Source organism: Coturnix japonica, chromosome 34, assembly GCF_054131305.1.
Source record: "Coturnix japonica strain WE chromosome 34, WE-NBRP24, whole genome shotgun sequence".
Lineage (NCBI taxonomy): Eukaryota > Metazoa > Chordata > Aves > Galliformes > Phasianidae > Coturnix > Coturnix japonica.
Window position 1 is genome coordinate 4,791,351 of NC_140696.1, and position 11,764 is coordinate 4,803,114.

Genomic DNA, 11,764 nt, shown 5'->3' on the forward strand with positions numbered 1-11,764 from the left:
CATAACGGTTCCAGACTTCCGACTGTAAGAGGGAGGTGCGATTCCTCCGGGCAAGGCGTGAGCATCCTTAGGGGGAACGCGGCCGGAGCTGGTGAGCGGAGCCACGGGATGGGATGGGACGGGACGGTGGGTGTAGGTGGTGGGAAAGTTGTTGGTGGCTCGGTTAGAGGGGAGGAGAAGCGCCCAGAGCCGCATAACTTGTACCAGGGGCTGCTGTTGGAGCGGCCGAGCTGTGGGTGTTTGCATGCAATAAGCTCCGTGCTGGGCAGGCACTGAGCCATGCAAGGAAGCTGCTTTCGCTTTCCCGACAGCACGGCTCCTCTTACAGGCAGAAAACGGCCATGCTGAGGCCGAGCGCCTGCGGGACTTAACTCCAACAGCTGCTCAAAGCAGCCCTGCTGCCAGCGTCCATCAGAGCGATGGAGCCCGGGTGTGGTCCTCAACCAGTGCCAGCACTTGCACTGATAGAGGAAATGGCTGAGCAATAGGGAGGAAACGTTCTCTCCACTTACTGCACAGCTTTTCCATTCTCTCAGCCATCCCAGCTTTTTTTTTTCCTCCAGCTTGCCTCAATAAGCAGCGATCTGCCCCCTTACATTCAGCAGGTGCTGCTTCTTGGTGAAGAGAATTAAAGAGCCCAGAGATGCCCTGGCCAAGCAGAAAGAGGGACAAAGGAGCAGTAGCAGGTCTGTACTATGTCCTGGTTAATTGAGCATCTCTTACACGAGGTTCTGGGCTACAGTGCAAGTACAGTCATCTTAACTATCATGTCTTTCAAGCCATGTGTCTTTGAGACAGCATTTGAGACAGCATTTCCTCTGTAAAAGTGGGCTGAGCATCCATGTGTGACTGAGACAAGTCTGGCAGGTGTAAGAGAGGGACAGTGGTGTATTCTCAGCATGAGACGGTTAAGAAATGTGACTCATCCATTTATTAACAGCTTTCACATCCTGCTTGCTACAGCTGGTCGGTCGAAGTGTACCCAGTTTAGTGGCATAGAAATGATGTGATAACATGCAGAAAACACAAAGCAAAAATAATTAAAAGCCTTACACTTAAGGCAGCGTTACCTGATGTTTAAGGCATAAGATGTGAAAATTACCCAGTTTGGCTCCTCTGTGTGATACATAAAGAAACTATCCTATATGTAACATCCAGGTTTCAGCACCAGCCCATATCAGAAACATTATATTTTACCAGAGTGGTCTTTTCTTCCTCGTTTCTTTTAAGATAAAAAGGAGCCTGATGCTAAAATCGCCAAGACTGAGGAGGAGACTGAAGATAAGGAGGAAGAGGAAACGTCCACGAAACCTCCAGCTGGGGGCTCCAAGTCAGGATGGAAGAACTGGAAAAAGGCAAAAGAATCTGATTCTGGTGGAGAGGAAAGCAAGATAACGTACTGCCATTGGCTTCTGAAATCGGAGCCAGAGAGCAGGCTTGAGAAGGGAGTGGATGTGAAAGTAAGCACTGACACCCATTCTAGTATCCTTATTCAGCAAAGTCAACAAAGCATAGAAGCAATTTCACTCCTAACCTTTAAGGTCACTTTAAGGGTGACAACACAGGGGTTTGATACTAAAGAGGAAATTGGGTCCTTAGGATGCTTAGCTGTAGGCAGCAGGGACTCCATCTGTTTCAGGCTCTGCCCTTACACTGGGTGCAGCATTCATTCATAAGGAGTTTTCTTTAAGCCCTATGAGAACAAAAACATTTTTGTGAAGTTTGAGCTCTAACTGAAGGAGCTTCAGACATTAAAGCAAAACAGACCATAAGGCAACAGAGATCAAACTGCCTCCTGGACTTCAGCTTTGTGTTCATTCCATTTGGCAGTTCAGCATTGAAGACTTGAAGGCTCAGCCCAATCAGACAACCTTTTGGGAAGGAGTAAGAAACTACCAGGTAAGAAGCAGAAGTCAAAGGCTGAAATATCACTAGAAATCATATAAATTGCTCAAAGCCTCTCACTTTAATTTGACAGGCAAGGAACTTCCTGAGAGCCATGAAACTTGGGCAGCAGGCATTCTTCTATCACAGTAACTGCAAAGAGCCTGGCATCGTTGGCATTGTCAAGGTGAGTGCCTCATTCTGTGTGTTGGAGGGGAAAAAAGTCATCAGTGGGTTATCAAATGGTTTGTTAGCCTTACTTCTGTTTCACAATCAAAGGAGTGCAAAAGGAAGTCTAATCAGAGCAGCAAATAGGCCTAGGGTATTTAAGCTTATTGTACATATCACAGCGAGCATCTCTGGCATCTTTCCCCAGAGAAATGAAACCACACCGCTGTTACCTTGCTGTCATTTCAGAGCATCTCCAGCCATGCAAAACATTGCTCTGCACTTGTGGTTTCTGACTGATGTCTAATTTACCAAATTCTACTGTGCTGACTCTGCAAGAAAGCAGTATAAAGCCTAGGGCACAGGAAAGCTTTTTCATGAAGACCTGTACCCAGTTTTCCTCTGTTACGTGTGTTCCCTCCACTTGGCTCTCTATAGAGATGATGATGCTCCATTGATATCCATGCTGTTCTACAGGGCTTCCATCCAAGGAATCTAAAGGGATGAAATATATCTGTTAGAATGGATTTCACAGAAAGCAAGGCTCCCTTTTGCACCAGCATTATTCCTCTTCTGTCCAGGCACAGCTTTCTCAAGGGCATTTCACACCCTTTGCTGACAACAGCATTTAATTGACAGGAGCTCGTCTCACATTCATCTCCCATTCTTGTTTCAGATTGTAAAGGAAGCATACCCTGATCACACACAGTTCGATCAGAAGGATCCTCATTATGATTCCTCCAGCAGAAAAGAGAACCCCAAATGGTCCATGGTAACGTAGCAAACTAAATACAGTCATCTTAAGCTCTGTGTTTGAACCCAGTGCAGTTAGGAGCCTCTTATACTGCATATCTTTGGAAGCTTCTGCCGTATCCTACCTACCTTTTTCTCCATCAAGAGAAAACCCAATCCTGATTGTTTTCTCTACTCTTCTGTTACTTCCACAACAAAATGCATCTCCCTGCATTTTCAGACCTGCCTGTCCATTGCAGAACTCCGAGTCAGGAGGAACAAACATCTCCAAGCACTCCTCTTAGTCTATAGCAATGAAAACTATGGTTTTATTCATACTAAATTATAAGGAAGTAACTGCTGACAGGCTGGCTATATAACCTGCAGCTTTGTTTTATATTGTCTGTGACCACATAAATGTATGTTTCTAGCTCATGGTGCTAAGATTGATATAAATGACTGGCCTGCCAGAAGCATCTGATTTTCAGCCTTCAGCAAGAGAAAGCTGCTGTGCCATTACAAGATACTATACATTGGTCCATTGGTTATTTGATTCAGTTTAAAATCCTTACTCCCCCCAAAGATCTTATGTGTTATCTGGATGCTAAATCCTTCCTCATCCATGCTCCTTTGCTGCTCATCACCTGCCAGGTGGATGTCCAGTTTGTGCGGATGACAAAACGTTTCATCCCCCTTTCTGAAATCAAGACTCACCACCTGGCCCACAAAGCAGATGGGGGGCCCCTAAAGGACATGATGCTCTTCTCAAGACAACGTCTTTCTGTCCAACCACTGACACAAGGTAAAAGCCTTTTCCTCCTCTGGTCTCAGTGCCATTCCTTCTGAGGGGCAGCCTTCAACCAGACAACTTGGAAGTCCCGCTTATGACTCTTTCTTCCTTACCTTTCCAATGCAGAGGAATTTGATTTTGTCTTGAGCCTGGAAGAGGAAAAGCCACATTAAGTAACTGACGGCAGCACAGCTTGTACCCAGCCCGTTGATGCCTCCTTCTAAACCAGCACAATCCTCAAGTTTACTCAACCACAGCAAGGAGAACAAGCCTGCAAATGGTTTGAAGCTTTACGTCCCTTACTCCAACACTGTTGTTTGTTTGTTTGGGTTGTTTGGGTTTTTTTTTTTGCTTATTTTTAAATAAAGCCTTTTAGAATCAATTGCAGCTACTCGATTTTAGCAGTGGTGACATTCTGCAGCTTCTCTCTTGAAAGCAACATCCTTGAGGATGCAGTTCCATGTACTGCAGTGGGACGTTCTAATGTCACTGTGCTTCTGCCTAGAGCAAGAAGATTTTGGTGTGTATTAACCCAATTGCTGCCAAGCAGATCACTGTTAACTTCCTGCAGGTACAAAACTTCAGCAGGGACATCAGCAAGGAGAAATCAGCCTGCTAAATCTTAAGCTACGTGGCCTCCATCAGCACAGCTTCCAACAGTGATGTATTTTCTAAAGACCATAGCAAAGAAAAATGCCTTAATACCATAAAAAAACACCACCACCATCCCATGCACCACAAATCATATCAGACAAACTCACACACAGCATTTGAAAGCCAAGTCTGGCTCTTTTTTAATTGGAGAGACAAAAAAAAACAAACCCAAGTTTTAAAATACAGCCATTGAAAAGACGATGAATTAAGAAACATGTAAACACAGCAGAGGCTTAATTACAAGTTGCACTGCTTGGTTTAGTACTTGCCCACTCCTCCCTACATGAAGCTGCCGAGGAGAGAGGGAATGACCCAAGTAATGCACAGAACCATCCAGCTCAGGGGAACACAACTCAATTAGCGTCTGCCCCGCACTGTGCTAATGAAGTGCTTTCCTATAGTACCTTGTTCTTATGCTTCCACTTATCTGCTCAGCACATCTGCTCCACCCCAAACAGAGGGCCTAATGGGGTTCAACGATTCTTATATTAAGTAAAAGTGGGGATCATTTCCCAAGTGTGATTCCGCAGCTCGGGGAAAGAGGCACAAAGGAGGAAGAAACAAAACAAAAAGCCAAACAGGCTCATGCATTCAACCCTACCCATGGAAGGAGAGTCACAACTGGATGATCTTTAAGATCCCTTCCAACCCGAGCCATTCTCTGATTCATTCTAAGCAAGCCCTCTAGAAGTGATGAACAGATGATGAATCAAAATCTCCTTACAGTGCATTATCAGACTGTACTGATGCTGTTCAGACAGTAAACAAACCACTCCTGGAATGCAAAGACATTTTCATCCGTGGGGCTTCTTTAATACCACATAGCCTACAATCAAAAGGAATTCACAGGGGGAAAAGCTTTACGTAGGAGGAGAGCTGAGGGTAAGCAAAGGGTGGTTTGGGTGCTGCTGTGCTCAGCTTAGCTGTGGAATGATAGTCTGCTATCCCCTGAGGCTCCTGCAGGAGCTTCGCTTGTCTCTCAATGATTGTATATTGCCACAGCGCAGGTGGTTCCCCCTTCATAGAGGGGGAGTAGAGTGTCAAAGTAACATCCAGATTGCTTTGCCGTGTCAGACCTGCAGACGTTGCCACCCCTTGCCCCGGCGTAACAAGGTTGTCTCAGCTTTTGCTTCAGTCTGAGGAGCTCACAGCTCCAGCCCATGGCACACGCTTCTCACGTAAAGAAGAGCAAGTCACGTCTTCACTATTACAGAGCAGAAACATGGTGTGACACGAGCATTCAGCAGAGATGAGTTCATTAGTGTCCTCTACAACAGAGTGAGACTGCCCAGCTCTACTAAAAACCACAACCTTACACATGGTGATTAAAAGATAACTTACTTTGGCAAGCAGAAACACACATTGATCACTGAAATACAGTAGCTGTCTTATTACATAAAAAGCTCCCCTTCCCACCCTGACCCCATTCCCTCCACCAGCATCATTCGACTAAACAAAGCAGAAGATGCCTCCGTTTCCCAGCTGCAAGACAACTGTTCTACATCCAGCTGTAGGACAGAGGCAGAGGAGGTTCATTCCAGAATCAGAAAGAAGCTGGACAAAACCACAGCGAGCCACAGACTTGCAGGGAAACTCAGCCAAATCCCACTTGATGGAGCTCCGATCCCAGCATCTATTGCAGGCTTGTCTCTCTGGTAGGAGCTCCAACCACCTGCTTCTCCAAAGGGCATCTAAACAGGATGGATATTCTCCAAACTCAATCAAATCTACAAAGCCATTTCTAATTTGTAACGGAGGAGTGATTCCATTCTGGGAATGTTCTCATGATTCTACTTAGTTGAAGACTAAAAGCAGCTTATTTTAGAGTTTAAAAAAGAACAACCAACAACACAACTGCATTCGGGTTCTCAGTTCAAGGCACACCCTCAGACCTCACTGGTGACTTCAGCTCAGGCCTGAATAATGTCCCTCTGGAATATGAGAACTCCACCATCCTTCCAGCTGCTGCTTGGCTCATCCAGCAGCACACATCAGCCACGAGCTCCTTAAACAACTGCATCCTCTTTCTGGCGTTACCGATCCTCACTCTGCAGGTGAGAGAGCAAACAATACAACACACGTTTCTGCACTGCTCTCAGCCCTGCTACAAAGCCTGCTCTGTCACAAGGACACAAAGCACAAGCAGGGCAACATGTGCAGTACAAACTCACTCCCATAGTATTTAATATCCCAAAACCAAAGCTCCAGACCTCTCAAGGATGCTCTGGCCTGCAGATGGGACCTGGCTGAGTGCAGCAGCCCCACACACACTGCTCACAAGGCGCTGCTCTCAGCCTGCAGCCCTCCTGCCCCGACTTCTTAACCACCCAGCACCACTGTCTGCTCCTCCCAACCCTCACTGCACTGCCCACCCTGTGCCACCTCTCTGTTCCATGTCCCACTGGATTCATATGCCTCCCTCCCTACCAACCAGCCCAGCTCCCCCTGACACAGCACAGAGCCAGGAGCTCCCATAAGGACACAGAAGCCATCCCGCTGCCCATGCTCCACCAGCAGAGTGGCTGCGTGGCACTGCCTGACTCAACTGCATTATGTAACTGCTTGTGACAAAGAATCCACCACCAACACAAAGAGGAAGAGGAGGCAGTGAGGGGATAACACGAAACCACTTCAAGTAGGCTGCACCTCAGTCTCCGACTCCCTCCTCTACCTTCCAACCAAACGCCACGTCATTTTCCCTTGTGAAGATTTCTGAAAGGCAAGAAAAAGATACCCATCCCACGCAGTCCCAAAGCAACCTCCACACCGCTGAGCCGCAGCAGCAGCTTTGGCCTTCACTTGCTCTCTCCCTCCCCGCAGCCACCCCAAAAGGGACTCGGGGCAAAGAGGAGATCAGGCAGCTCCGCAGCTTCCAGATGTGCCTCAAAGCAGCCGACCCGAGGAATGTAGTTGATGGGGAAGCACTGAGGTACCTTCAACTCTGCACCACCAGTGCTCCGCCTTGCCCTGCCCTCCCAGCCCCTTCCCACCCTGCTAGTCCTTTGAAGAAAGGAATTGAGTTCAAAAACGGATATTTGTTTTCACGAAGTCTCTGAAGTGTTGTTTTCTTCCTCCTCGCTGCTGTCCCCGCTGGCTCCACAGCAGCCCTCCCTCTGCATGGCCTCTCACTGCCGCCCGTTGTTCTCTGCAGGCTGGTTGGGGGTCTTGGCCTCCGTGTGCGAGGACGTCCCCTCAAAGCGCTGGGAGGCGATGGCCGCTTGGTGGGACATGCTCTTCCTCACTATATCTCCTTTCCTCCAAAGCACCACCTCCTGCAGCAACACATCCAGCAATGCTTGTCAAGGCTTGTGAGACCTGCCCCCAACCCCACCCAGACCCAAAGGCTGAATGAACCAAGCTGCCCAGCACAGCTCGCACCCAGTGGGAACTTGCCCACGCTGGCATCTCAAAGTCTCCTTCCTGAAAGCCTGGAGGACCAAGGAGCTGTTTCTCACCTGCTGTTTAAAGTAGCGTCTCTCTTCCTCGTCAATCAGCACCAAATTGAGGTAATAACGCACCGAGAACTTCTTATTGATGTCTCTCATTGTTGGAGTCAGCTCGTAGCCAGCCAGAAAGAGTCTGATGGGAATGGACTCCCCTGCAAAGAGCACACAACCATCAGCATGTGATCCTGGAAATACAAACTAGGAGTGCCAGCAAAACCACTAGCACTGAACTTGAACACCTTCTGCCCTGAGCTGCAGCAATGCTCATAGATTCAGCTGCAAATACTGTTCATATTCCCACCCTTAAAGACATGAGAAGGATTTCAAGGGGATCATCTGCTTCCTCACCTCTCACAGGGGCACCATCCATGATCTCATATTTAGCTATTGTGTCATTCTCGTGATAGACATTGGGTCCCGTCCCCGTCGTTTCTCTCTTGATGATGTCTATCTCCATGTGTTTGATCTTGATCCGCACTAGCAAGAAGTAGATCTTACCAACAATCACGTCTTTTAAATGATACCTGACGTATGAAGGAAGAAAGGACCACAGTCAACAAGGCAGAGCAGACCAGGTCACTTTGCTCTTACCCTCGGCCCCAGCCATTAAGTGGAGCACATGAAGAAACTGCATTTGAGAACCACATGCAAAGACACGAGCTTCAAGCATTCCCCCTATCAGAACCCCCACCACCACTGGCTGCTCATGAGACACTTACTTGGACTTGTTATACTCAAACTCAATGTGCAGGCAGTCCTCAATGCCCACCTCCATCTTAATAGAGGAGTTGAGCTCTGGGTAGGTGCTCAGAGTGTGCACGACTATGTCCATCTCCTTCACCACATCGTTCAGTCTGCGGCTGACAGTCGCTCGGAGGAAATACCTGCAAGGGAACCCCCATCCTGTTAGTGCTGCATAGGCAGCAATGGAGATGAAGCAGGGAAGGACACGGGGCTGAATAGATTGCACTGGTATTGTAGGTACCCTGATTTGTGGAGCAGCCAACAGGTTGCAAAGCCAAAAGGGAACTTTCACATGGAATAACAGACTATGACTTTTCGAAGCCTCTGTGCATTTGTGAGCCTGAATTACCTAAGTGTTATTTTGGGGATCTGAATAAGAGCTTGTAGAGCACGTATGGAAAACCACTGTCCTTTTGCAAGAGGTAAGATCACATCAGTCTCCAGTGGCTGCAGATCTCACCATTTCCAGCTCACCCTCTGAATCCAGTGACTGGATGTGAAGTCAACTGGAGCACCTAGATGTGAAATACAGCTTGCAACATACGAGCGAGATACCAGCAAGGCATCTGTTTGCATATAGAGCACAATTAAAGTCAACAAGACTGATTACACGATGGTGAAAATGTCCCTGCTGGGGACTAAAGCAAACAATTTCTTCTGTTTTTTTTTAATTGCCGAGTAAATTGGAAAATATGAGGTAGATTCAGAAGGGGCTGATTTCTCTTGTCACTTAAATGGGGCCAAACAGGTCTCTTTGAGCTTTACATGCTTATAAAACCCCTCAGAGACAGCCCTTCACAATTCAGAGCACCAGATTTCACTCGGAGTCGCATCATAAACTCACAGGGATGTTTTGGAAGGGATGCTGCACTCCAGTATCACCGCAATAAGCATCAGCACATTGCACAGCACCGAGAATAGGGGTCAGCAAAGGGAAGAGACTCACCTCAACTTCACATTCTGCCCCGTGTAAGACTCGTAAGGTTTTTCCACGTGTGTGAATTCAAAGTCAAATATCTGTGATTGAGTGAATTCCCCAGGACGGGCCAGGTCTTTCACCAGGGACACAAACTCGTGGTGGTTTCCTCGGTCATAGTAGAGCTCTAGGAAGATACAAGTCCACGTTAAAGCAGCAATACAAAGTGGGATATGTAGATTTCACATATCACGACACCAGAAATAAGAGAGGAGCTGTTCTGCACTAGCACAGGTTCCTGGTGTATTGATTTGCTGCTAACCCTTCCCACGCTCATCTACACTGAGAGCAGCCCTACAGCTTGCATCACCTTTAAGCCAGAAGACATTGGCTCTTCCATGTGCTTTAAGGCATCATTCAAAGCAATGCATTCAGAACACAAGGCCAACAAACACTCAGCAGCTCGTGCCATTTGCTCTCATCGTTTCCTACACAGCCTTAAACTCAAGGCCAAAGGCACTGGCACTATAATGAAAGGAAAAACACCGCTGCTTCTATGGAACAGCAGTGACAGAGCAAAAATGGAGTGCTAGGAGGCTTCCAGCTGGTGCTGCTTTGCTTCTGATTCACACCAGAGAATAACAACAGCACGGATCCTCACTGATTCTGCACTAAAGCAGCACTCAGTGCATGGCAACCAAACGTGTGTGTCCAGCAGCCCCTGGAGAACAGGGAAACATCGATGAAGGGAGAGCATTCACCTTGCTCAAACCAGCTCAACTCATGTGGTCACACTGCTCCAGTTTACCCCACAAGCTCCTCCTTTAATGCAAGCTGTTCCTTCTACACGTAACAAACTTCCAAGTCAAAGCAACAGCAACTTCAACTCTGCAATCTGCATTTGCAGCTGTGTATTACGCATAAACCATCAATGAAATCTGCCCTTCCCAGCCCTGTGTGAATGCAAGACACCCACGCAGCCCTTCCAAAAAGCAAAGCCTCAGCCAATCTGATATATCCCAATGAGAAAGCAAAAACCAAATGGCACACAGGGGTTCACCATCAGCACTGAGCTGTGCAGAAGAGGCTGTTGGGATGGATTGAAAGAGTTGAGGAACAGCAGCGAGATTCAGGTGTAAAAAGCAACCTGCCAACATCTAGTTGGCACAATAACTGCAGGTGAACTGAAACCTATTGTGTGCTCCAACACTGGGACTGCTGCACTCCCAATGGCACATCCCACATCTCAAGTTGGTAATTCAGCTTGTACACGTGCTGACCTCATGGCAGTCAGGAGCCTGAACAGAAGGAGATGGGAAAGCACGCAGGGAGCGCCATCAGCAATAGCAGCTTCCACACCTTCACCAGCACAAAGGGCAGAAGCAAAGCTCTGAGCACACATTGCAGAACCAAAGGACACAGCAGCTCTGAGCACACATTGCCTGTGTGTGCTGTATTAACTCAGGGCTGCTGTTCCATACACATGGATAGTGATGCTGAGAGCCACACCATGGGGTTATTGAGGCTGTGGGTCTCATGCACGGCCTGTACAATGCTACAACCACCAGCAGTGGGTGTGTCAGCCTCCAAGCAAGCAGGAAATGCTCACACCCAAACTAGGGCCATGCACAGGGAGAAAAACCATTTTCATCATCATTTTGGATGATTTACCACCCTCAGCCCCGAGTGCAGCTGCTGCATGGAGCCCAATAGAGCGATACACAGCCATGGAGCTGTGCATGAAGCAAATGGACACAGTGTGAGCCCCCAGCCCTGAGCCTGCAGGATGGAGTTTGACACCGGATTTCACGTTTATTACGAGGTTCGGAACAACGACCTGGATCGGAGCCGTGGGGATTCAGCTCATAACCCACTTTTATGTCACAGCCACTCACCGATCTGCCCGATGAACTCCACCTTGATGCCCTGATGCTCCAACCTCCTGTTCGGGTGCTTTAAGGTGAGGATGACCCGGCCGGACACTGTTTCTCCATCATAAAATAGGAAATATTTCTCCTTTTTGCCTTCCTCCGTTTTATGCTCCACCCGCCTCCTGCTCTCGGCATCGCTCAGCACCAGCTCCACCTCCGCGCTCTGTCCGAACCCGAAGAAGCTCATGATACCGGTACAGCCCCGAGGGGACAACGGGAGCCCCCGGGATGGGCTAAAGGGGCCGCAATGCGGCACAGCGGGGCCGGTAACGCTGCGTGATGGACCCGCACCCACCGCCCCGCAACGCACCGCACGGCACCGGCCCGGCTCAGCGCACTGCGCATGCGCCGACAGCTCGGGGCCGGGATCGCGGCACGCTCCCCCCCCCCGGCCCGGTCGCACAGTGCGCATGCGTCGCGCGGCAGCGTGATTTCGCGCGTCCGGAAGTGATTTCGCGCGTCCGGAAGTGATTTCGCGCGTCCGGGAGCGCTGTGATTG

The 11,764-nt window shown here is 48.5% G+C and overlaps 2 protein-coding genes across 4 annotated transcripts; one reads left to right on the forward strand and one right to left on the reverse strand.

Annotated features, from left to right (window-relative positions):
• Positions 1–20: 20 nt before the first annotated feature.
• THYN1 (thymocyte nuclear protein 1) lies at positions 21–3,956 on the forward strand. Of its 3 annotated transcripts, none has more exons than XM_015883917.2 (8): positions 21–91; positions 564–686; positions 1,231–1,460; positions 1,831–1,899; positions 1,979–2,071; positions 2,729–2,824; positions 3,436–3,586; positions 3,701–3,956. In XM_015883917.2, the coding sequence occupies exons 2-8, from the start codon at positions 644–646 to the stop codon at positions 3,745–3,747; spliced, it is 729 nt and encodes a 242-aa protein (XP_015739403.2). In that variant the 5' UTR covers positions 21–91; positions 564–643; the 3' UTR covers positions 3,748–3,956. The 3 variants fall into 3 exon arrangements, with proteins under 3 accessions (XP_015739403.2, XP_015739404.2, XP_015739405.2); XM_015883918.2 differs by having other exon boundaries at positions 603–686; XM_015883919.3 differs by having other exon boundaries at positions 606–686.
• A 382-nt stretch (positions 3,957–4,338) lies between these two features.
• Positions 4,339–11,596, reverse strand: VPS26B (VPS26 retromer complex component B). The gene is made up of 6 exons (XM_015883906.3): positions 11,230–11,596; positions 9,365–9,521; positions 8,394–8,558; positions 8,023–8,198; positions 7,684–7,826; positions 4,339–7,500 (listed from the first exon to the last, which is right to left on the reverse strand). The coding sequence occupies exons 1-6, from the start codon at positions 11,450–11,452 to the stop codon at positions 7,354–7,356; spliced, it is 1,011 nt and encodes a 336-aa protein (XP_015739392.1). The 5' UTR covers positions 11,453–11,596; the 3' UTR covers positions 4,339–7,353.
• Positions 11,597–11,764: the final 168 nt, after the last annotated feature.